This window comes from Lissotriton vulgaris, chromosome 11, assembly GCF_964263255.1.
Source record: "Lissotriton vulgaris chromosome 11, aLisVul1.2, whole genome shotgun sequence".
Lineage (NCBI taxonomy): Eukaryota > Metazoa > Chordata > Amphibia > Caudata > Salamandridae > Lissotriton > Lissotriton vulgaris.
This window is the reverse complement of record NC_141699.1, coordinates 880,362,187-880,388,888: the sequence shown is the minus strand read 5'-3', so window position 1 is coordinate 880,388,888 and position 26,702 is coordinate 880,362,187. Positions and strand designations below refer to the sequence as shown.

The 26,702-nt window shown below is 48.6% G+C and overlaps 1 protein-coding gene across 1 annotated transcript in view; it reads left to right on the top strand.

Moving 5' to 3' along the window:
- SAP130 (Sin3A associated protein 130) overlaps positions 1-26,702 on the top strand; it is a 988,428-nt gene that overhangs the window by 500,242 nt on the left and 461,484 nt on the right. Inside the window, exon 16 of the mRNA XM_086942556.1 lies at positions 4,696-4,797. Within this exon, the coding sequence (XP_086798682.1) occupies positions 4,696-4,797 (102 nt within the window). The remainder of the gene's footprint in view (positions 1-4,695; positions 4,798-26,702) is intronic.

Below are 26,702 nucleotides of genomic sequence, written 5' to 3'. Positions count from 1 at the left end.
CTAGAGATCAAATTTGTGAACTCTATAGAAAGTAAAATTGTGATTTATTTTTTGGATGAGTTTTTCGAAAGGGAAGGCTTCCCGTTGTCTGTGTTGTCGGATAATGGTGTTCAATTCACCTCAAAACTTTTCGAGAACTTTCTTTCCTCAAGGGGGATAAGGCATAAGGGAGCTGCTCTTTATCACCCTGAATGCAATGGACTGGTGGAAAGGTTTGTTAAGGTATTAAGAGTGCTTGCAGTTGGCCTCTGTGTCAGGTAATAATTGGGAGCTGGCAATGAGGAAGAAGGTAAGGGAATATAGATTCACTCCACATTCCTCTACAGGTGTTTCGCCTTTCAGACTTTTTAGAGACAGAATGCCTAATATTGAGGTCTTGACAAAAAGGATGTTGGTAGATGAAAACGTTGACAAAATTAAGGGATGGGAGGAGAAGCAGTTGAAAGTGGTGAATAAGCATAAAGAGTGGTTTGACAGTCATAAGGCTACAAAAAGAACATTAGTTTCTGTGGGAGATTGGGTCAAGATCAGATCTCCACGCCTCAACTCTGGTGTATCAAAATTTAGTAAACCTTTCAAAGTCATAAAGGTTTTTAAGAATGCAATGAAGACGAATGATCATAGGGTCTGGAATTGGAATAGTGTCCAAGTGTATTCCACAAGAAGCACCATATTCAGAAGCTTAATCGATCTGCTATTTCATCTTCCCGTACGGTGGGTTTGCCGTTGTGTGAGAGATCAAAAAGAATAATTAGACTAAATGATTTTGTTTGAATGTATCTATTTGTTCTTGTTTTTAGGTCGAGCTGGAGAAAGCATGCGAAGCATGCGTCCAGCTCGACAACTATAGTCGCCCGACTCCTGGGAATATGAGACAGGTGTCGGGCACGCGCGCCGATTGGTGTCTGTGGACGCGCACGTCCAGGCCGGCGCCCTGCCCATCCCCATCCCCATCCCCTGCCTCAGATTGCCAGGAAGCCGGGAACACATACACACACGGCACACACACACGCACGCAGCAGCCACACACAGACACACACGCGCGCACACACACAGACACACATACACACACACAGGCGCACACATTCCCCCCCCCCCCCCTCACACCCCACTTTCCATGCCTAGCGGGCCCTACTCACCGGGCTGCTGTGCGATGCCGAAACACACCCCGCCTCTCCACTTCACCCGGGCCCCCCCTCCTGGGACCCGGGACTTCTCTGCATTTCCATCGGTACCGCAGGGCTCTCTCTTCCTCATGGGAGCCCCGCATCAACGCGCAACACCGGCCTCTTCCGGCCACGTCACAGGCTTCGCCCATGTCACGGGCAAGGATGCCTGACTTCCTTGTAATAATTAGCTTTCAATGCAGTGATAGTGCCTGATGTACTCGGAGTAGCAGTTCCGCTTGTTAACATGCGTTTCACTTGTTTGTATTGAGTTTGTGCTTAAAGTCGCAACAAACATTGTGGGAAAAAGTTCCCCTTCACTCGAAAGCACAAGGCAGAAGCATTAAAGCGCAGCCAGCCCCCTCTTGTCGGTTCTGGTGGAGTGATGTTTTAATGCAGACGCTTCTCACGCTCGATGTGACGTCAGCACTGTCTTTCCAACCACTGCTTGGGGCGCACTCGTTCAGCGTGAGGCATGTGACCGGAGCAGCAGCTGTTGTGTTGTGTGCTGCGGGCCATGCTCTTGTGCCATGCTTTGTCCTTAGGCAGTCTATGCCTTCCAGATGACGTGCGTCGGATATATATTTATATATATAGCCACTTGTGACACAAACGTTTCACTGGGCACGGAGAGCCTGACCCCTAAAATGAAATGCTTTCCAGAGGAGAACGGGACTGCAGGCTCACATCGGCCTGAAGCAGGTCTCCCTGCAGACAGCCGAGCAGGTCAAATCCTTAAGCAGCTCCTGTGCAGGGGAGGAGGTGGACACTACCTCCTTCGCTATACTGAAATAACCGGCTTTTAGTTTTGACACTCCCTTACCTTACTCTTTGTCAACCTCTAATGTACATTGGGTACTGGGTACAGTTATATTGAAGTGAGCTAGCTTTTTTTTTGCAGTTATATTGAAGATGTTAATGGGACCGTTTATTAGCCGGCGGTGGCGTGCTGCTTTTCTGCTTGCAGCCTGCAAATGTGAACAGAGATTGGAGAAACCCTAGTGACTGCATATTTCATAACTCCTGTTCTCAAAATAAATGTCAGATGTACACTGCCACATCCCTTGTAACTCACCGCCTCTCGCTTCATTCGATTCTGGTACTCGTTGTGCAGCGATATCTTGTTTCTGAAGTAGTAAGTGATTTAGTGCTACTTGTGAAGGATCTTGGCTGCATTACAGAAGTATTTGTATACACCTTAAAATATATCTGTATTTTAGATCTCCGCAGCTAGAACTCTGTTTAAATGTTAGTCTTCCATAGAGTTTTCTTTTTATTATGCAGTAATCTGCATAGGTTCTGAAAGGTAGGACTTTTCATATTTGTGTGAGATCACAGACCTTGTTAAGTTTATCTTTATTCATGCTGTTTCTTTTGGAGATAAAATGATAAGATGTGACTGGGGCGCAGGTAGTAGGAGAGAGACATGCATGCTTCATGAATCGAGTTCTGCTTATGTGTAGTACTAATGTTGCATCTTCTGTTCAAGGAGGGCCTCGTTCTACTAAAGCATTGAGGGCTTACATTAGTTAAACAAGCTGTGGCGAAGCCAATAGGTCCCGCCTAGGCTGGCTGGTGCATTTTTATATGTTTTTTATTGCAAGCCTACTCCACAAAAATGGAAAGCAGAAAAAAATAAACATGCTGCCATTTACATGTGGTGAAATAAAAAGAGTTGTGTCATTTTAACAGTAAGGTTGCTTCCTAGCAGGTAGGCGGGCTTAGACCAAATAAAGAAACTCTTTTTAGTTTGAACGTATATCGCAGGAAAATGATTGCTTCGTAGCGCAAAGAAGTGGTGCTATTGGCTTGAATTGCTATAACATGAATATATAATTTAAATATAAGAATATTTGGGAAAAATATGGAAAGAAAATAGTCTTGGGAAATATTGGCCAGCATGTCTGGCACTGATGTACACCTTCTCTTTAGCCATTTATTCCATATGAACAGGCAAAATGCTGCCACTCAGGGCAAGGGAGACATTGCCTAAAGTTGACTAATCTGTGCCTCGTGATGTTAGCTGTGATCGATGTATGCAAGACGTGACTGGCAACTGAAGAGACTAATGTATGAAGAGTGTTGCCAAAGCATCTCTTAATATGTAAATACATATTTGTATTTTATTTTTTAGGCTAGTCCTACAACGCATAAGTAAGCTTCAGTATTAATGTACTGAAATATCAGCATAACCCTTATAAAGAGATATTGCATGCGACCCATACAGTCTTTAGTAAAGGCAGCACATAAAAAAAATGTTAAGAAAGCAGAAGGGGTCGTTGTTTTAAAAATTTTTTATTTACATGCTTATTAATGGCTGCCGCGCTTAATGAGACACGCAGCTCACTCAACTCGAAACAAGCATTTCCAATGCAATAGATCTCGCATTTATGCAAGTTTGAGCTGTTGCCATTGTAAATGACAATGCCTTTTATTTATGTATTGGTTTTTAAATTTTAAATAAAAAGCATGGACAATTACAATGTCAATAGCTTAAACTTGTCATTCCTTTCCTCCACATATTGTTGTCACTTAGCGCCCCAAGGCGGATTTAGGACTTATGCACGCTATATTAGGACACCACGTAACATCATATTGTCCCTTCTCGCCATGCTATGCCCCACCAAGCCCAGGTGTTCATTTATACACCAATTCAAAGTTTGAAAAAAAAATTGCAACGCATTGTCATACACAATGCCAATAACTCAAACTTTAATGCTACGAGACCTATTGCATTGTAAATGCTTGTTTTTTATTGTTCTTTTATTCCTCCACTATCTGGTGTAGTGTTATTAGGGGAAGGTAATGTAATGTCTTAAGTATGTATTAATGTACTATTGCCCTTTAACTCTGCATGGAATCTGGAACTCTGAACATACTGTGCTGTGCTCTGCTGAGTCTCAGTTGACAGTTGTCAGGTCTGTGCTTTGGATGGGGTCTTTATTCCTTGTAACTTAATAAATAAGATGTTACAACTTCCTACGTCTCCTGTGAAGTATATGAAGAGGCTCTTACAGTTGAGCTTTTACATTAATCCTACCAAGGATCATTGGGTGGATGATAAGTTCCTTGTCGGGTGTAATTATTTTTGATTGCTCCGGGGTCCACGCACATGGGCGGGACTAGTCACTAGATTATGACTTTAACATAGATACCCCTACTACAGAACTGGAGTTACAGCTAAGATGCATCTATAACAATCTCCCAATTTAGCGATGTGCACATTGTTTAATCTAATCCGATATTTAGTCCTACGTCCGATGGCCTAGATGGAGTAAAGATAATATTTAGGAGTTCCAAGTGAATCACTGCATTTAGAAGAATAATGCAGTACAAGGAATGATTAATCAAACATTAGGATTTATTTTTATGGATCCTTGCTTCTTCTGGGGACTGTTAATGCACACTAGGGAGGGTAACAATTTCTTTGGTGCAGGAGTTTGTCTGTGATCTGCTTGTGCAATCTTAAAATCATTTATGCTTAATTTTAGCCTTTGTTTCAGTTTCTTTCTCACTCCCTCTCTTGCAGGTTATCAGTAAGAAAGAGCCTGATTCCACCCCAGCCACCAGATGTCAGTTCACGAATGGAAAGTTCCATACGAAGCCCTTCCGTGTCCCCAAGACCTGCTTGGTAAGTGTTTCCCTTGGTTTCGTGCTCTTAGTAAGATGTTATCAACGTGCATGATGAGTACCAGAACTTTCTTTGGTTTGTTTGATCGAGGAAGAGAGCAGGCAGTGGTTATTAAAATCGATTTTGGTCATGGAACAATGTTGGCCATCCCTCCATGAACAAGTGCCTGTCCAGAAGACAGCAAACCAGTAGAAAATGATATTGAGAAAGGACTGAGTTATTATGACTCAAGCTAAGAGTGAGAGAGAATAGGAGTATTTGTATCTGAAAGGAGAAGTTGCTAAAGGAAATATCTGAAAGTGACCGCTTGTAAGCTGGATATTTGAAAAGGACAGTGCATATAGTGGGGTGACTGGCATTATGAATCAGTTATAGTTTCATATGATGCATATAATTATCTATAGGTTTGTCCAGGTAAACCTCATCAAAATAAACCTGATCATGTTGATGTTGACTTTTCTGATGGATACTTCTAACAGCAGTTTCCTAACCTTTATGGATAAAAAATTTTTAATTATGTAATAAACATACACCCATCTACAAATGGAGGCTTAGTGGGAAATAACAGTTAACATAATCTACCCCTTCTCTTACCCCCCAGTTCCTCAGTCCTGACCTGTGTGGAAAATGTATCCAGGGACATTTAAGGTTGAATACGAATAAACAGGGTGCTGGAGTTAATCTATCTCAGTTTACTAGATCTCCTAAGCTGGTCCATCAGGTATTTCCTTTGGATCTCTTTCAGTGTCCCCTTGCTCACTTGCCTCTTGTTTATGAGTAATGTTTAATTGCATTAGATATCTAGAACATAATTCCGTAAACTCTTGCGCTAGGAAAGATATCCTACGCGGATGACACCCAGCTCCTCTTCTCTTGTAAGAGAGGAGGTGACTTTGATGGGGAGAGTATTCGGGATTGCCTTGGGGCTGTTTTTCAATGGTTCCATCTGAACAGCCTCAAGTGCAATTCCGACAAGTCTGAGGTACTTTTCTTTGGGTGTGACACAGAGCCAGACTGGCAGACCTGGTGGCCAATGAATATGTTCCCTCCGTCTTGTTCCTCTCAGGTTGCCAAGAATCTAGGGGTTAAGATGGATAATAGGCTAACCTTGAAATCCCAGATCCTGGGGGTGTCGGGCACTTGCTTCGGCATCCTTAGGATGCTGCGGAGGTTTCTTCCCCTGCTTTCCGAGGAACACAGGACGCTGACAGTCCAGGCTCTGATTGGGTCCAGGTTGGATTATTCCAACATTCTCTACCTGGGCCTTCCAGAGTACTTGCTGCAGCGGCTTCAAGTGGTGCAGAATGCCGCTGCTAGGGCAATTTTCGGTCTAAATAGGCGTTCCAGTGCCTCGGGCCTGTTGATAACTTTGCACTGGCTTCCCATCCGCAAGCGGATCGCCTTTAAGGCTCTGACTCTGGCCTATAAAGCTCTTCACAAGGGGGGAGCTAAGTACCTCCAAAAGAGACTGGTCTTTTATCAACCGACCAGGTCTCTGAGGTCGGAATCCCTGTACCTTGCAGTTATCCCACGTGTAAAGAAAGCGCGCCTCGGAGGCCGCTCTTTTGGATTGCTGGCACCACAGCTGTGGAACTCTTTGCCGCTTGCTCTGCGGGGAGCCACTAGCCTGCTGGCTTTCAGAAAAGGCCTTAAAACTTGGCTGTTCACTCAGTAGCCTGTCTATTGTGAGTTTTTGTCTGATACTTCTTTTACTCTTTTATCTGGTGTTATGTTATTCTGTCGCAGTTTTTTCTTTCTCCAATAAAGCGCCGGGACACTCTTTTTGAGTAGCCGAGCGCTATATAAAAGAATAAATAACAACATAACAACAACAACATATGCAGGGTCTCCAGGTTGTCTCAAAATGTCCTCCCCGTGTTTGTTTGTTTGAGATTTTTTCCAAACCCTACAACTTCCATATGTTGTAGAGCTAAGTTTTGTGTTCTGAGACATGCCCCACAGATCCATGATAGCCTGCCTAGCAGCACACATGGTAAGTGTAATCATTTTTGTCCCCCTCCACCCACAGTGAACACAGTGGATACATTTGCTTGTTGTAGACTCAGAATTGTGTATAGTGGAAATTGTGAGATCTCTCATCTCTCTCAAACATGTTATGCCACAGCGCCTCTTGCCATTATGTTTTTAACTTGGGCAATGTCCTAACAAGTGAAAACAAGCATTTGCAATGCAATAGGTCTCGCATTAGGAAAGTTTGAGCTATTGGTATTGTAAATGACACATTTTTTATTTATATGTTGGTTTTGAAAATAGCAAATTTAATAGCTTTGTCATTTACAATGCCAATAGTTCTAACATTTGCAAATGTGACACCTATAGCATTTGTAATGCAATATGTGTTGTATTTACGTGACTTAGATGTATTGATATTTCAAATAACAATGGCTTTTACATTTTTTAATAATTAATACTTAAATAAAAGTTATTGTAATTTATAATAGCAATAGCTTAAACTTTTGTAAAAAAAATTGTGAAGATTATGTTAATTGTATTTTATTTTGACGAAAATCCAAGAACAGAAGTGAAATATTAACATCTTTTTATGACATTTGTAATAAAGCTTGAAACATTGAGAGAACATATTTGAACCAGTTATTGAATGGTTGCACAGATTGATGCTGTGGTGGCGCTGAGTGATATTGTGGTGGCAACGAGTGATGCTGTGGCGTTCATTGATGCTGTGGTAGCGCCTAGTGATGTTGTATTTCCCATGAGTGATGCTGTGGTGGTGCTGAGTGATGCTGTGGCGAAGTGATAGAGTGAAGGCGATAGATAGATAGAGTGAAGGCGATAGATAGATAGAGTGATGGCGATAGATAGATAGAGTGATGGCGATAGATAGAGTAAGTGCGATAGATAGATAGAGTGTATTTATGTTGCATTGAGTAGTGTAAGTATGAGGTGTGTAATTATACGGCACTGAGTGGTATTATGTGAAGTGTATTTACGTTGCATTGAGAAGAGTAATTATATGGGGTGTAATTACGTGGCACTGAGTGGTAATATGGGGAGTGTATGTTGCATTCAGTAGAGTGTACTTATGTGGCACTGAGTGGGATTTGGAGTGAATGTTGCATTGAGTGCAGTGTAATTATGTGGTGTGTAATTATGTGGCACTCAGTAGTATTTGGAGTGTATATGGCATTGAGTGCAGTGTAACTATGTAGCATATAATTATGTGGCACTGAGTGGTATTTGGAGTGTATGTTGCATTGAGAGCTGGGTAATTATGTGGCAGCGCAGTGTGTGAGGCAACGCAGTGTGTGTGTGTGTGTGTGTGTGTGTGAGGCAGCGCAGTGTGTGTGTGTGTGTGAGGCAGTGCAGTGTGTGTGTGTGTGTGTGAGGCAGCGCATTGTGTGTGTGTGAGGCAGTGTTTGTGTGTGAGGCAGCGTGTGTGTGAGGCAGCGCAGTGTGTGTGTGTGAGGCAGCGTGTGTGTGTTTGAGGAAGTGCAATGTGTGTGTGTGTGTGTGTGAGGCAGCGCAGTGTGTGTGTGTGTGTGTGGCAGCGCAGTGTGTGTGTGAGGCAGTGCAGTGTGTGTGAGGCAGTGCAGTGTGTGTGAGGTAGTGCAGTGTGTGTGAGGCAGTGCAGTGTGTGAGGTAGTGCAGTGTGTGAGGCTGCGCAGTGTGTGTGTGCGTGAGGCAGCACAGTGTGTGTGAGGCAGCCCAGTGTGTGTGAGGCAGCGCAGTGTGTGTGAGGCAGCGCAGTGTGTGTGAGGCAGCGCAGTGTGTGTGAGGCAGCGCAGTGTGTGTGAGGCAGCGCAGTGTGTGTGAGGCAGCGCAGTGTGTGTGAGGCAGCGCAGTGTGTGTGAGGCAGCGCAGTGTGTGTGAGGCAGCGCAGTGTGTGTGAGGCAGCGCAGTGTGTTGAAGCAGCGCAGTGTGTTGAGGCAGCGCAGTGTGTTGAGGCAGCGCAGTGTGTTGAGGCAGCGCAGTGTGTTGAGGCAGCGCAGTGTGTTGAGGCAGCGCAGTGTGTGTTGAGGCAGCGCAGTGTGTGTGAGGCAGCGCAGTGTGTGTGAGGCAGCGCAGTGTGTGTGAGGCAGCGCAGTGTGTGTGAGGCAGCGCAGTGTGTGTGAGGCAGTGCAATGTGTAGCAGGGCAGTGTGTGCGTGATGCAGCGCAGTGTGTGTGTGAGGCAGTGTAGTATGTGTGTCATAGGGCAGTGTGTGTGTGTAACAGCGCAGTGTGTGTGATAGGACAGTGTGAGTGACACACAGCAGTGTGTGGCTCCATACTGTGTTTGTGAGGCAGCGCAGTGTGACTGTGTGTGAGGCAGCGCAGTGTGTGTGTGAGGCAGCGCAGTGTGTGTGTGTGAGGCAGCGCAGTGTGTGTGCGTGAGGCAGCGCAGTGTGTGTGTGAGGCAGCGCAGTGTGTGTGTGAGGCAGCGCAGTGTGTGTGTGAGGCAGCGCAGTGTGTGTGTGAGGCAGCGCAGTGTGTGTGTGAGGCAGCGCAGTGTGTGTGTGAGGCAGCGCAGTGTGTGTGTGAGGCAGCGCAGAGTGTGTGTGAGGCAGCGCAGTGTGTGTGTGAGGCAGCGCAGTGTGTGTGTGAGGCAGGGCAGTGTGTGTGTGAGGCAGGGCAGTGTGTGTGTGAGGCAGGGCAGTGTGTGTGTGAGGCAGGGCAGTGTGTGTGAGGCAGCGCAGTGTGTGTGTGTGTGAGGCAGCGCAGTGTGTGTGTGTGTGTGTGTGGCAGCGCAGTGTGTGTGTGTGTGTGAGGCAGCGCAGTGTGTGAGGCAGTGCAGTGTGTGTGAGGCAGCGCAGTGTGTGTGAGGCAGCGCAGTGTGTGTGTGTGTGTGTGTGAGGCAGCGTAGTGTGTGTGTGTGTGTGTGAGGCAGCGCAGTTTGTGTGAGGCAGCGCAGTGTCCAATGTGTGGAAGGCCCTGGTTACTTCAGCATGAATGACGCATTTGCACTTCATAGCAGCTAGATTTAGACCGGCACTGCAGGATTATAAACCCCTTGGAAGCCCTTGAATCGTCTGTACATCCAGTTCTAGGGTCACAAGACTCATTCTGTTGTTTTATTTATTTCCAATGCACGTGGCTGTGTTTAAATGTGACGGGGTTCTGCTTGGCCCAAAACATGGGCTTCAAACGTCTGGTCGCAGAGCGGTGCAGCCGCCTGCAGGCTGGAAGCACACGGCTTGACATGGAATGATTTACATTTAAACAAAAATAAAATCAATGGGTTTACATAGGTTACGACTGCCCTATATGAACACGGTGACAGACTGGAAAACAACTGCTTGATTGCTGGTAGGTAGAGAAATGCATTTATAGGAAAACGTGTTTATTTTCGATTTTTTGACAACATAATATATCAAAGTAATCTAGATACACCTAAAAAACTGATTCTGCGCGAGGCACTGCCGCCGATTTTGCAGTTTCCTACCTAACCTTCGTAAATAGTGTATAGCCACCGGTTTTACCAATCAACGCAGTAGTGCTTATTTTATCAACTGAGGTAAGATGAAACTTTGAGCAGTGACTCGCATTGTAACATGCTACTTGCACACTGTAGATGGGGCTACCCGCTCAGATGTTTTACCTGCGTTGGAACCTGTGGCTGAAAGTCCCCCACACATGTGTTTTAAAGGGTTGGAGCCTGTAGGTGTGACCACAAAGATCTCCGCAGTGGGCGTATCACGCCTCTGGTCCACTACAGATGTGTTTTTTTTTCTAAGGTGACATTTCAGATAAAACGTGAAACCCTGTCGCTGTTACTTATAAGACAGCTCCAATGGTGAGGGTTCTGGAAGGGCATGGTCTTTTTTTACGTAACCCCTTGGGCGTGCCCACCACCATGCAGCAGAAAGAAAAACAAGCATAATCATGGTGGGTGAGAGATAGGAACAGGGGGAGGGGGCAGGGGTGAGTGATCGAAACAAAGTGGAGGGTGTGAGGTGGGAACAGGGCGGAGGGGTGAGAAGAGGTTGGAGGTGATGAGAAACGGGAGAGGGTGAAAGTGAGAGATGGGTGGAGGGTGAGTGATGAGAAGAGGGTGCAAAGATGAGAGGAAGACAATAGTGAGGTGGATGTGACCTATAGGAGCGGGGTGCTGGGGATGGGGTACAGTGCGCAGAGTTAAGAAAGTAACAATAGTGTGAGGTACCAGGAGAGGGAAAGGAACCGGACGGATGAGTGAGAGAAATAAAGAACAGTGGCCGAGGAGTTCGGATTGGGACAGTGCGGAGGTAGAGGTGGATGAGTTGAGAAAGAAACAAGCGGGTGGGGAAGAGATGTTTGGGCTAGTAATAGACACCGTAAGGGTAGATGGGTGAGGGATCGGTGGATAGGTGAGGGACTGACGGATAGACCGGCGAGAGTCCTGGTCGGGTGATTGACGGGTAGAATGGAGAGAGAGGAGGCGAGATGATTAGGAGAAGCAGTTAAGAAAAGTGAGAGAGGTGGGTGCAGAGGTGAGAGCGATAAGTGGATGGGGGACTGCAGGAGGGAGCGGAGGGCTGATGGGTGAGTGCACAAATTGAGGGATGAAAAGCGGAGGAGTGACTACTTGGGGAGGAATGAGCGGTTGGAAAGTGTTAAGGGGTGGGGGGAGGAGTGGAACGGTCCAATGGTCGAAGGATGTGTGGTTGAGTAGAGGGAGCCCGGGTGGAGCCGTAGGGCATGGCTGACAGTGGTGAAAGGGGGAGACCTGCAAGAATGTTGTGATGGGCGGAGGGGGAGGCAGGGTAAAAGTGTGAGCGGCTTAGGCAGGACGAAAGGCTGAAGTGTGTGGGAAGAAGTTAAGAGAAACTAGGAAAGGCTATAAACCTCCGATGTTTGGCATTCTGTAGCCCCACGGACAGAAATATGCAGAGAAGGATACGGTTGTGAAAGAACATGCTGACCAGTTAGAATAGAAAACAAGAAATAAAGATTATTTCAAAGTTACCTTGGCGGGGCTTGCTGGGCATGCTTGTGTGCTTCCCAGAGAGACAGGAGATTGGGAAACGCACGCGCGCGGCCGGCGCCGATCGCTTTCCTGAGCGTGCGCGTGACATCTCCTGTCTCCTGGGAAGCAGACCCGACAGCATTAGTATCGCGCCTGCGCGATGGCATATGGCTTCGCCATATGCATCGCAGGCGCGAGACCTAAAAAGGTGCCTATCCCGCCGGACCTTCTGCAGGACTCTGCTGACTTTGTGGAATTCCAAGCAAGGACCCGTGCTGGCACACCAGTATAGTGGGGGCTTCAGTAATGCTTCTGTGCAGCACTTTCTGCAGGTATGTAACCATTTTGTGCCCATGAGTGGTACCCCCATCTCTTCTGCTCTAGGGATTTGCCAACCTGTGTCTTGTGTTATTCTCGGATATACACACATTCCTAATTCAGTGTCTCTTTTGGTCAGAGCCACCTTTCACTTGTTGCCAGAAATCTACAAACAGTCTGATATCGTCATACGTGACCAGTGTCTAATCTGGAGGTAATTCAGTCAATCTTCTTCCTAGATTCAAAAGTCTCTTTTTATCTGCTTATAAAGATAGAGTTGTACTTGATCATACAAGTCCCCTGCACTCTGCCATGCATTGGTAACGCCTGCTGTGACAGGAGAAATCTGGATTATTATTAATAGCCGTGAGTGGTGAAAGTATTATAGGTAGTCCCCCTGCAATGCTACTGCTTCCCAGGCAGCCAAAGTGGCCCTGGTAATTGGAGAAGAGTATAAAACCCCACGGGCAATGTTTCAATGGTAACTAAGCAAATGTCCATATTTTTGTCCCAGCTATTGTCTAATTGGAAGAACTCCATAGCTGGGTCATCTGGTAATACTAAACCAGTTTTAAAATTCCCTTAAAGGTAAATGCCTAATTGAAACCAAATGGGCAAAGCCTTTAGCACCCTTGCAAGACCCTAATTAATGGTAACCCGCAGACCTAGGACTTAGGTACTCAATAGGGTCCCTTAGGAATACAGCAGGTATTATGCCACCCTAAGAGACCCTTAGTGTGGCTCACTGGTTAGAGGAGGCAGACCCTGATGCAGAGGTCAGACCCAGGACCAGGGTTCAATTCCCGACGCGTCAGGGTCTTGAGCTTAAAATGTCCACGGCTCGATAATTCTCGCCTCGGTGCCTACTCGAATCATGGGTTCACACTCTGCAACTCTGGGCAACAGCTTGCTTAATCTCCACTACGGCCCCACCGCGATGGGATGCCTGGTCTTCACCTTGGGGAAGCCCAGTAGGGGTTATCTCGCAGGGAAAGCCAGGACGGGTTCCCAAAGCAAGCGCTAAGAGACCTGTCGGTGATTTGGCGCTATATAAATCGAAATTAACATAACATAACATAACACACACTGCATGCAGACTGCCATTACAAGCTGCATCAAATGGTGCAAACCATTCTGAAAACACGACATGACACACTCCCTGTGTGCCATGCAATGTACACTGCATATACTATATGTAGGTTACCCCTACAGCAGGTCTTAGAGCCCTGAAGCATGGTGCATTATATTAGAGTGAGGGCACCTTTGCATAAGCAGATGTGCCCCTGTGATGTCTAGTTTCGTTGCTAGACATTGCAAAGGATAAGGCAGCAATCTTATGTACATGTACTTGGCAGTGGCCATTACGAGTTGCCCAACTATATAATGGCTGCACTGAAAATACTGGTGTTTGGTCTCAAACAGGTCTTAATAAAACAGTACTGATTCCAGTACTAGCTTTATTATGACATGCACCCAGAGGATACATTAGAGGTGACCCCTGAAAACATACTAGTCCTCTAGTGTTGACTTGCTGGTATCGTCCCACCAGTCACCACAGACTATTTTCTGACCCTGTGTAGATAAGAGCCCGTGCTCTGAGGTCAGAAACAATACCTGCTCAGTCAGAAGGTGATCACACCGCTCCAGCAGGATGGCTAGTGAATCAGCAGGTCAAGGTCACAGGCTTCAAAGCTTCTGCCACCTTTGATATGTAACAATGGCTGCCCCAAAGACCTGGGGAACACCACCCCCTGCCCTAGGATCCATTTCGCTCCAGAGCAGGCTGGCAATGAGATAGTCAGTAGGCGTGTTGCATGTTCAGGCTAGTCACACCTCTAAGGTGGGCCACCTGAGGTGAATAGCCAAGGAAGGGTCTCAACATTTTTAATTTGGTAAAACCAGGAACTCTGGGTCAGGATTATGCCCACTCTCCCCAGTAAATGGTCCTAGAGGGGGTGTAGTCATGCCAGCAGTAAGTAGCCCATTTACTACTACCCTACACTCTGGGCAGGGCTTGGGCCCGGGACCTCTGTGCCGACCCTCCCCCCAGTGTCCGATGACTGCAGGGAGCCGCCGTCCAGAGCGTCAAGACTGGGATCCTTCCTACCTTGCTCCGGTGAGTGTCATGTTCTGTAGTAGGGGATCTCTGTGTATAGTCATAATCTAGTGAATAGTCCCGCCCATGTGCGTGGAGCCCGGAGCAATCAAAAATAATCTCTTAAGTTGTCAACAAATGCAGAACTCCAATGACACTTAAGAAAGAATTTAAAGACAGATAATGCAGCCTATATCCACAGGCTACACTGTCCAGTACTTCAACTAGAAATTCCACCAAAAATGCACACAAACAGCACAGCCTGCCCAGTTTCCTCCACAGAGAAACCTGCCTCCACCAGCAAAAGCCCCTGGAATGATAGAGAGGAAGGAATGGACAGACAAGCCACATAGGCTGCCATTATGTGTCTCAAACAGGATACTGTGCCTTAAGAGAACTCTCCAGAACTTCTCCCAGTATCCCAGAATGCACAGCAGGTTCCCTTTTACTTTCAGTTCTTTTTTCCGGCTCCTGCAAGCAGTACCCTGGAGCATTGAGCTCTTCCTTTCAAGGGTTTATTGGTGATTTTTCACTGTTTTCTTGTGTGTAGTGTTTTTATTAAGTGCTAAGCCTTTTTTCTTCCCTGTGGGTGCCCTGTATTGTCAAAATGCCTGGCTTATTTGACAATTGCCCAGAGTGTGATAGAAAAAAGGCCAAATCCGATCCACATGCAGTGTCCATCGTCTGCCTTCCCTCCTCTCATGTCCCAGAGGAGTGTGACATCTGCCAAACCCTCTCAGCCAGGACCCTGAGAGAGAGGATGAAGATCAGGCTCCAAGGCCTCGAGGACAGACGTCAGAAGGCACAAGGTGGGCCAGGGCATGCTTCATCTGCCCATGCTAAGGCCTCTGGGGGGCTCCCCAGGGGCGGGAAGCCCAGCAAGCGTCCCCATGCTCCGCCAGCGTCGATTGCGTCGACTACGGCGTCGAGGGGGATGACGGCGGTCTGTTTTCCATCTCCCCGGGTCTCTGGGGAGAAGCGGCGTTGCCGCTCGACGTCTAGGGAGCTGAACAGACCACCGTCGACGTCATCGTCGAGTGATCGACGTCAAGAAAAGGCTCGGCGTCGGCGCTCGCCGTCGAAGGCGACATCGCCGTCGGCGAAGAGAAGGTCTGTGTCGAGGGAATCCTCGCCGTTGAGGAGGCGTTCGCCGTCGAGGAGGCCGTCGCCGTCGAGAAGACATTCCTCGACGGCGTTCTTCGACGCCAAAGAAGCGCAGGAGGAGTCCTGACGCTAGGAGGTCGCCGATTGGCTCGCCATCGTCGCCAAGGAACAAGACAAAGTCACCAGACTCGGTGTACTCAGTGATGTATACGCCTACTAAATCTAGGTCGCCTACCCCATCTCCTTTACCAAGGGGTCCACCTCCGCGGAATCCTACTCCGCCTCCACCACCGCCTCATGGGCCAGCTCCTCGTCCGCCACCTCAACTTCCGGCACCGCCTATCCCTTCCTCCGCCTGTGGTTCCACCCCGGTCGGTCTCGTTGCCACGATACCCAACACCGCCTAAGGGAACCCCTCAGCCGAGGCTCCTGCGAGGCCTGCGGATCTTTCCAGGACGTGCTGTTGAGAGGAGCGGCAAAATTGGCAATCACAGTGACGGTACCAACACCTACGACATCCGTGATCTTCGAGACGCTCCACAAGAAGCATCTGTCTCGACCGCAGCTGCCGTTGGTGCCTGGATTGATAGAGTCCGCCAAGGAGTTGTTTCTAACCCCGGCAGTGACTGAAGGCGGCTCCATCCAGGCTACTAAAGAAATACTGGGCTCCGGAATCCGACCCGGATTTTCTTCGGATGGACCAACGCCAGATTCTGTCATTGTGACGGCGGCTAAGAAGCAACATGCCACCACTCCTTCTTCGACAGTACCGCCTGATAAGGACTGCCGCTGGCTGTCAGCGGGCAGGAAGGTCTGTGAAACGGCATCTACTACCATGAAGGCTGCAAGTGCCGGGGCTCTGCTGGGGCGATATGATCGTTCCCTATGGGAGTCCCTCCAGCAGTACGCTGAGCTGCTTCCTCGCGACAAGAAAGAGGATTTTCTGGCTGGAGATAGTAAATGAGGGGATGATGGTGTTGAACCAGATCATCAGCGCGGCTGCTGATGTTTCTCTCCTGGCGGCGCATGGATACTTCCACGGCATCAATCAACGGCGTCACGCTTGGCTTCGCTTCACCTCACTTAAACCGGAGGCACAACAGCGGGTGGCCAACCTACCTTTCTGGGGGGAGACCTTGTTCGGCAAGCATGCACACAATGAAATGGCCCGTATGAAAGCAGAAGCCGAAACCCTGACGGCTGTCTGGTTAGAGAAGCCTGAGAAGAAGAACTACCGCCCGTTCCAGAGACGGTTCGGGTCCTCAGGCAGAGGGTGAGGGCAGACCTCGGGACCGCAGCAACAACAACAGCAGCAGTTCCGGATGCCCTTCCAGAAGCGGCAGAGCGGCAGAGGAGGCCAGCAGTCTGCAGCAGCGACCAAGGGCCCGGCTGGGTCTAGGCCCTGAACGATTACTTCCCCTACATCCGTTACCCACTCCGGTGGGGGGAAGCGTTCAATTTTGTCTGGCAGAGTGGAGAAAAATTACGCAGGACAAGTGGGTGCTGAATATTGTTTGCAATGGATACAGTCTTCGGTTCACCAGCCCGCCTCCAGCAAATCCACCGGTCAGCTCACAGTTTCAGTTGCGTGAGCTCCAGGCGGAGGCCGATACCCTGTTAAAGAAAAGGGCGAAAGAAGACGTACCTCTGTCTCAAAGGGGAAGAGGTCTGTACTCCCGGTTCTTTCTGGTTCGCAAGAAGGACAAGAACGAGTTCAGGCCCATTCTGGATTTGCGACAAGCAAACAAGTGGATTCGCAGAGAGAAATTTTGCATGCTGTTGTTGCATCAGATTTATCCTCAGCTGCAACAGGGAGACTGGCTATGTGCTATAGACCTACAGGATGCGTACTTCCATGTGCCCATTGCACAGAAACACAGGAAGTTCCTGCGATTCCAAGTCGGCGCCAATCATTATCAATACACAGTACTGCCATTCGGGATGAAGTCGGCGCCCAGGACCTTCTCGAAGTGCATGGCAGTAGTAGCTGCACACCTGCGAAAGAACAAGGTGTTAGTCTACCCGTACCTGGACGACTGGTTGATCAAGGCCTCCTCCTTCTCGGAAGCTCAAGCACACTTCCAGAAGACGTGCATTCTTTTGAACAAGCTGGGGTTGCACATCAACATGTCCAAGTCTGTCCCGACTCCGGTCCAGTGCATACAGTACTAGGGAGCTTCCATCAATGTAAATGTAAATGTACATGAATTTATATAGCGCAAATCGCCACCGGTTTCTAAGCGCTTGCTTAGGGAACCCGTCCTGGTATTCCCCTGTGAGATAACCCCGGCAGGGTATCCGCAAGGTGAAAGCCAGGCATCCCGCCGCGAGGGGCCGTTGAGGAGATTAAGCAAGCTATTGCCCAGAGTCGCAGAGTGTGAACCCGTGTATCGAGTAGGCACCGGAGCGAGAATTGTCGAGTCCATGGACATTTTAGGACTCAAGACCCCGCCGAGCCGGGAATTGAACCCTGTTCCCAGGCTGACCTCTGCTTCCAGGTCTGCCTCCTCTAACCAGTGAGCCACACTTCTCCACAATTAGCAAGCGTGTCTCCTTCAGAAGAGCGACGGTTATCACTCCAATCCAATCAAAAAAAATGTTTTTCGGCCGTTTAGGCCATAAAAGATGCATGTAAAAACATACATTACAAAAGATACATATTATATTAAAACGTTGTGATAAAACATACTTTGAAAGAGTAGATAAAAACACAAATCAATTCCCAATTGGTAGTCAAAAGATACATTGGCAATACAGTTGTAGCAATACCATCCTTTGGTGATCAGGCTTTTAGTAATTTCCTCCTGATGTGCCACATGGCCATTAGAAATTTTGCAACTGCAAATACTATGTGAGGGGAAGTATTAGTTTTCAATATTCTGTACGAGATCACGTAACTCCTTATACCCACGTTCCTGCACAGAGGCACTAGCCAGTGTTTCCTAGGTCTGTTGTAGGCTGGGCAAAAGAACAGAACATGAATTTCCTCCTCATCATAGTTACTACAGCCGGGGCATATTTTGTCTTCCCCCTTAGCCCATTTACATGTAAAGGATTTAATAGGCAAAGTACCAAGCCTCAATTGGATGAATAATTTTCTTGCCAATATCGGGAAGATGATGTCCATAAAACTTTCAAAGAAGTAAGAATTTCTGGAGTCCAGGAATCATTGTGTTAAAATCCCATTGTGGGGTGCAAGCACAAGGGAAGCAAGACTTCTTTCCTTATGAACTTCCACAAGTCTTTTCCGGGGAACTTTTTGGCAGCCTATCTCAGGGGCCTCCCAAAGCTCATGGAGACTCAACCGGTACAGTTCTTTCTTTACAAAAGCTAACCACGGAATTTTGTCGCATTGGTTCAGGTTCATTACGTGGATAAGATCTTGCCTGTAGTGAACAAGCTCAGTGCTAGTCCAGAGCCTGTGCCAAAATCTTAGTGGCTTTGATTCGAGATCCTCACCTATGGGGTAAAGACCCATATCTAATCTTAAAGGAAGCAGGGGCGTGCCGCGGGGAAGGGCCAGGAGGCGTCTCAAAAAATTGTTTTCTACACTCGCCAGATCTTTCCCTGCTTTATGCCCCCATAGCTCACTACCATATAATGCAGCCGCCTTAGTTTGTGTTTTATACATTTCAACTACCGGGGCAATAGGTTTGAAAGTAGAGGTGTTCGTGACCTTCAAGATTGCCCCAGACAGTTGAGACAGCCTTATCCGAGATCTTGCTATTTGTGGTTCCCAGGATAAATTCTCATGCAGGGTTACCCCCAGATACTGGAATGTTTTTACCCTCTCCAGACTTACGGAGCTCAGTGAAGGGTTTGGTCTTGTCTTAGGTGAGGGGTTGAATATCATGAATTTGGTCTTCCCTGTATTGATCTCCAGACCATACTGTCTACAGAAAAGACCGAATCCATCCAGGATCCGCTGTATCCCCATCGGGGATTTGGAGAGCAGGAGGGTATCGTCAGCAAACATGATGGCCGGCACCCTCCTGCCCGCCAAAAATGGGGCATCATTGTCCCTTACATTGCCAATATAGGATAAAACGTTATTAACGTATAGGCAAAACAGGGTTGGCGCCAAGACGCAACCCTGCCTTACCCCCCTAAGGACTGGGAACCTTTTTGACAAAACTCCACCCCTCCCACACTGGACCTGTGCAAAATTACCTTCATGGAGTCGGATTATGGCCTGTAAAAGATGTATAGGAACTCCCATCTCATTTAAAACCTCCCAGAGTTTCTTTCAGGGGACCAGGTCAAATGCTGACCTCAGGTCCACGAACACCATATACAACCTAACCCCCTCAATCCTCACAGTTTTCCAGTAGAGGAGTACGAGGCGGAAGATCTGGTCCATGGTGGACGTGTTTTTTCTGAAGCCAGCCTGAAGGGGGCTTAGAATATCTCTATCCTCCATCCAGTCCAGGAGATGGTCCAGTATAAGGCGGGAAAAGAGTTTTTGGGGCACGTCTATAAGGCTGATCGGCCTGTAGTTGGCTGGGAGGAGAGGACAGCCCTTCTTAAAAATGGGTACTATCTCCGCCCCCAGCCAAGTACATGGGATCTCCATGCCTCCTGCAATGGAACTAAAGAGAATATGGAGGTATGGGGCCCAGATGTCAGGATTGGACCTAAAAAGGTCACCAGGCAATTTGTCGAGTCCCGGAGCTTTGCCCAATGCCAGTCTCTCTATTGCACTGACCACATCCCCAAGACTAAATTCCAATCCGTCGCCAGATTGGGATAAGACTGCAGCAGCCACATCATTGGTACCTTCAAAGATATCTTCATAGAGTTTGCCAAAGTGGCTTCCCACACAGAAGCTGCAATGTTGGGCTCTACTGCAGCTTTTGGTTCGCCTGAGCCGATGTTTACCAGGGACCAGAATCTCCTAGAGTCCCTCGTTTCAAGGGCGAAAGAGAGATCCTGCCATCTGTCCCAGTCCCATTCTGACCTTGCCCGAGCCATTACATCCTTATATTCCCGCCTAAGCTCGTCCACCCTGCCCCTATCTGTACCTGCTTTTACTGCTGTTAATAACTCAGTCTTGGCCTTCTTACAGGCTGAGTTGTACCAGGTAGATCACTCCTTCGGAAGGCTCAGGCTCAGGCTCTTATGACCGCTCCATCTACAACAGTGAGGACGGTGTTTTCTCTACTGGGGTTGATGGCCTCTTGTATCTTCCTCACGCCCCACGCACGGCTGCTGCACATGAGACCACTGCAGGAGTGCCTGTAGGATCAGAGGAGAGCTTCTTGGGACGACAAGACACGACTGTTTCTGCATGCTCTTCAGTCTCTGAAGTGGTGGTGTTCAGCGGAGAATCTCTTCAGAGGGGTTCCCTTCCACAAGGACATTCCCACGCAGGCTATCGTGACGGATGCGTCTCTCCACGGCTGGGAGGCGCACTCAGGAGACTTACAGATACAAAGAACGTGGTCCCCGACTGGGTCCACGTACCACATCAATTTCCTAGAACTCAGAGCTGTTCACTTCGCACTGAAGGCCTTTCATCCGTCTTTTCAGTGAGACTGAGTCAGTGAGTCAGTGAGAGTGAGTCAGTAAGTCAGTCAGTGAGAGTGAGTCAGTCAGTGAAAGTGAGTGAGTCAATCAGTGAAAGTGAGTCAGTCAGTCATTGTGAGTGACTGAGTCAGTGTGAGTCAGTCAGTGAGAGTCAGTCCGTCAGTGAGAGTGAGTGAATCAGTCAGTGAGAGTGAGTCAGTCACTCCTGGAGATCCACTCATTCAGCGGTCCATCTAAAAAACCTTAGATCAGCCAGAAGCTCCTATAACAAACAAATCAAGACAACCAAGGCGGAATATTTCAGATCCCAACTCAACCAAGTTGCCAATCGACCTAAGAAACTGTTCGAACTGGTAAAACAACAATCTGTCATAGCCCCCAACCGATCGAATCCGGAAGCCATTCCTCTCTCATGTGTTTACTTGGCTGACTTTTTTACTGAGAAAGCTAGACTTATTAACATTGATCTAGAAACCAGGAGGTCTCTATTAACATCCAATGGACCTGCACCCTCCCTGGCCACACCAGATAAGGCTGCTCCACTTAGCAGAGTTATCAAGCACAATGCTTCCTGGGACACCTTCACCATCCTAAACAAAAATGAAATTAATAAGGTCCTTCGTAGTATCAAACCATGTAATCACTTCAATGACCCTTTACCACCCACCATCTTCAAAGCAATTAAAGATTCTATCTCCCCCATCTGGACAAAGATAGTCAATGCCTCTCTCTCGTAGGGTACGATCCCAGACTGTCTAAAAGAGGCCCAGGTAACACATTTAAAAAAACCTACAGAAGACAGTCCAGATCTTAACAACTTCCGCCCCATCTCCACACTAGCCAAACTCTGAAAAATGCGTCAAATCTCAATTATGTGCACACATCAAAAACTTCCATCTCCTGGACCAACACCAATCGGGCTTTCGTAGTGGGCACAGCACTGAATCGGCTCTCACTCATGTCATGGATGACATCCTAATAATGCTTGACAGAAATGAATCTTGCCTCCTTATCCTACTCGACCTTTCCTCTGCCTTTGACACTGTCAATCACGACAACCTCCTAGATATTCTGGAGCAAAGGATGGGCCTCTCTGGGCAGGTGCTGCAATGGTTTTCATCCTTCCTCCAGCACAGATCCCAAAGAGTTAAGGCGAACCACTATCTCTCTCACCCATCCCCAGTCACCATGGGAGTTCCACAAGGATCCTCCTTATCTCCCATCCTCTCAAATTTGATTCTGGAACTATTAGCTGATGTACTAAAACCCTTGGACATTCAATTCCATATGTATGGAGACGACACCCAACTCTACCTGAAAATCTCCTCCCCAGACAACATCACTTCACTCAACTCTACCCTATTGACTACTCAAGCTTGCTAAACTCCACCAAAACAGAATTCCTCATCATCTCTCGCCCGAAACACACTCCTAATATTGACCTCTGGATGAACCAACTTACAGCCTTCAACTGCCCCCCCCCGCATTATTGACTCTGCTAAATCGCAAGGAATCACATTGGACAAACACCTGAATATGAAGACCCATATCAGCAACGTAAGCAAGGGAGCTAACCACCTTCTGAGAACTCTCAGGAACCTCAAACCTTTCTTACCTCAAGCCGACTTCAAGCAGGTGGTCAAAGCGTTTGTACTACCGAGGCTTGACTATGGCAGTGCTACGCTATTCAGCCTCCCCAAATACACTTTGGCTCAGCTAAAGGCTTCATATAACGCTGCGGCCAGACTGATTACGGGCACCAAGGGAAATGCCCACATCTCCCCGTTCCTAAAATGTCTAAACTGGCTGCCCTGCGAAGCTAGAATTCAACAAACGATTGCATGCTTATCGCACAAAGCCCTGCGCTTAAAAACCCCCTATTACCTGGCGCAAAAGTTAAGACTATCCGGAGGGGGAGACTGTCAAGGAGTGCTAAATCCTTCCTCCTGGAACCCCAGATCTTCCACCAGAAGAGAACTTGTCAACGAGCGTTCTCGGGATCTGCTCCAACAATTTGGAACTCTCTTCCACCGGAAATCCGGAGAATCTCCTCCAAGGATGCTTTCAAACTGGAAGCAAAAAGATGCCTCATGAACAAATTCCTACCTTCATAAGAAGAGCGATTGTCAGCTCTTAGCGCATCGGACACACTTCAAGAATGGATCTTACTCAGGTATTGTTCTATTGTATTTGCTCCCTTTGCCGTTATGTTTTCAAGGTCTAGCACATTATACGCCTAGCCAAGGCCTATATTGGTCCTTTCCTGTGCACAATTTTTGCATTGTCTATGTATATTTCCTATTTGACTCTCATACTGATGTTACCTCATTCCCTCAATTTGTAAAGCGCTCTGATATCCTTCGGGATCAAGTTTGAGCGCTATAAAACTTTATAAATAAATAACTAAATAAATGTATGGGTCCATCTGACACCAGGAGTTCAAATTTGTCTACTTTGGAAGTGAAGGACTAAGACGAGCTGACATCGCAAGAACTGTAGACCAGCTCCAAAACTATCACCAAACCCGGTCTGTCTGGCTGCACTTTTCCCAACAATTGCAAAGACCAGACTTGCCCAAAAGCTGTGCATCTGGAGGACCATTTAGCGCTTCAACAACCTCGCAGCATCTCCCTTGAGGTAGAGGAGCCAATCTCGTGCAGGCACCAACTGCATTGGTCCGTAGGAGCTCACAGTGGTTCCAGGTCAGCCCAGTCTCTCCAACAAGTTGCGAGATGCTAGACCCTCCAGGAGCCTCACAGCATCAATACCCTGGGAACTGGAGCATTTGCCTCAATCAAAGCTTGTTGTGTGTCCAGCCCAGACACTGACGCCAAGCTGACCTGCCGACAAGTAACTTCAATGGTCCTGTTCTATTTTCTTCCCGTCTCCAGGTCGCCCAAGTAAAGTGAGAGACTCCAACACAAGTGACCCGCCGACCAAAACATCCCTGCACCCAAGTCCCACACCCCGAGTTCATGTAAACCAACGGTGTCCCCTTCCTCGAGACCATCAAGGCCAATCTCCCCTTTGGGTTCTGGCAGACGTGTCCCCACTTGCAGCCTTCTTTTCCAGGTACCCTTCCATTGACTTTAACCTGTAGCGCTCTAGGCTACCAATACTACCAGCATCTCTGCACCAAGACTCAGTAGGACAGATAAAACAAAAATGCTGGTGGTTTCGTTGACCTTGGCCCCTAAGTACCTTAAGTCCCAGAAGGCACCCTCAAGAGCAGTTTGCAAGTATATGTATGTATGCAGTGTATATTTCTCCCACAGACTAACATTACAGCATTCGAGGCACATACCTCAAAAACCTTTATTTAAGCTGTTAGACCTGGCACTATTGACGTGGGTCTCCCTTCCATTTTTTGCTGTTGCCTCATCTGTTTTTGCTGGTGTTGGATGCTTTGAGCACTGTGCCACTGATGTCCAGTGCCACAGTGAGAGTGGCCTCCTCTTCAGATGCTGAATCCAGTGACTCAGAAGCAGGGACTAGTACTACACCACCAGCCAGAGGTAGACAAGGTCCCTATTACCAACAAGGTCCTTGGTGGCCACCTGCGCCCTGGGGTTATCCACAATTTCCTCAACCTATGCCCCAATTTCAACCGCAGCCTCATTTCTTTGACGACCAGGCTTTTTTATGGCAGGGCCGTGGCAGGAACAGGGGCAGACGGAGGGGTACACCCACAGTTGGTTGGGAAGACGAACATGACCTCCCCAGTACTCCCGGACAACGAGGCCAATGATAGTTCCCAAAGTGAGACAGGAGGATCTGGTAGTAAACCCAAGTACACGTACTTTGACCACAATAGAACATCAAGTCCTCGACAAGGGTTTGGGATTCGTCCCCACACAGAGTGGAGACGCTTTCCAATTATGTGGAGGAGTGGAAAAATTCCTCCGTAAGGTTTGTCTCCACTTTTTCTTTGCTGAGAGGCATGAGAACAAACTGGACCCAGACACTAACACTGGTCTTAAAAAGAAACCTTCTTTCACTCCCTTATTACAACAGGTACCGCCCAAGGTCGGTGCCTTTGAGAAGGCAGTGATCCATCAAATAGGCTCTCTGGATCTATTTTGGACTACACTAGTTTAATTCTAGGGCAGCACTTTGGAGTGCCTTGTCATGTCATGGTGATGCCCCGGTTTGAAACTACTGTCTATTTCTTTCTAGTGTGCTATTCTCCGACACTTTTCTGTATTCCATCGGGTGTGGTCGGTACCCTAGGTGTAGGTTATACAGCCACTACGGGGTCTGTATACATTGATAAATGTGTGTGGTTTTCTCACGATATACACCCCTGGTTAGGGGCGACAGGGAGATCCCACTTTTTAGGTCTCGGCTAAAAGACGCGTGTTAGACGGACCGGGAGGGTCGGCCGAGGTACGGGGAGAGGTCTCCAGGGAGAGCCGTCTCCAACGACTGTACAGATGAATAACTTCCCCCCCACAGACGGACACCACACAAGACTGAAGGTTAACGAGACTTTATATGCAATTCTTAGGTTACGATGATATGGTACAAGGAGGTCTGGACTCAGGGGTCCCCTCTAGCTTAGTCTTTAGTTTGAGGAAAAGGGTAGCGGGACAGTCTTTAGTTACCGGTGAGTCCAAAAATAGCTCCCAATCCTTGAGCTCGGCGTTCTTGAGGTTCGGGCCGTGGAGGAGCCAAGCAGGTCCCGAGATGGTCGGATGAAAGATGACGGTCCGCGGCGGAGCCTGCAGGTCCCGATGAAGATGACGGTTACAACGGTCCGCGGCCACGCCAGCAGATCCGGACGACGATGAAGGATGAAGGTTACGACGGCTGTGGCAGCGCCAACAGGCAGGATGATGGTACACAGGACAGAGCTACGGCAGCGCCAGTAGTCCGTTCAGGATGAGTTCCTCTTTACGTCTCTCGACTCCAAGATACAACTGCCTTCCTGCTCTGGAGCTGCCCCAGTTATAGGGCTGGCGTGCTTTGATGTCCGGACCCTCGCACTTGGAGGTCGGGGGTCCGGGATGCGGGGTTCCAGACACCCAGCAGGGGGGTGGAGCCAGCGCCCGGGGGCGCGATGGGCGAGCGGCACTTGGCGGGGGGAGCCATCGACACCTCTTTCTCCCATTGACTCGCCAAGTAGCCCTCTCACCTCCTGGGTGGATGGTGGTGCCGAGATGTCTGAGGCCGGACCAGGCCCAGGGTCGGGGTCGATCGGGGGCCAGGTGACCTCGTGGTGAAGTGTCCAAGATGGCGGTTCAGGTTGGCCGCGTGGGCCGGCAGGGGATCGGGCCCACGAGGTTAGCTTGCCTCGCAGGCAGGGGCCCTGAGAGGGCAGCAGATGTACAATGATGATGCGTGGTACTGTCGTGGCGGCTCTCGGGCCTGGTTGGGCTGGGGGAGAGTGGCCCTTCATGTGGCCTGTCCAACAACGCGCGTAAGCGCGTCTCCGCCGAGATCTTATGTCAGCGAGTAGCAGTCCCAGGAGACAGTCCAGGTCACGCGCATCCTTCCAGGCGATTTGTAGCTGGAACGCGCGCTGTGGCCTGGCGCTGTCTCCTGGGAAGCGCAAGCACAACACACGCATGCGCATACACACACACACGCGCCCATGCTCGCACGCACATACATACATACAGAGACACCACCCCTGACTCATACTCACGCGCGCACACACACAAGTGCACCGAGGCCCCCCCTCCCCCTCCCCCGCCGTCACGCACATACATACACACACACACACACGACCATACACACACACAAGTGCACCAATCGCGCTCCAGACCCCCCTCCCCCGCCGTCACCGTCGCGCACATACATACACACACACACACACAAGCATACACACACACAAGTGCACCAATCGCGCTCCAGAACTTACCTTACCTCAGCACGCGGCGCCCAACCTCCTGCTGGCGCGGCCCCGGGGCTCTACACCGCTCACAGGAGCCCCGGGCCGCGAGACGCTACGACTCCG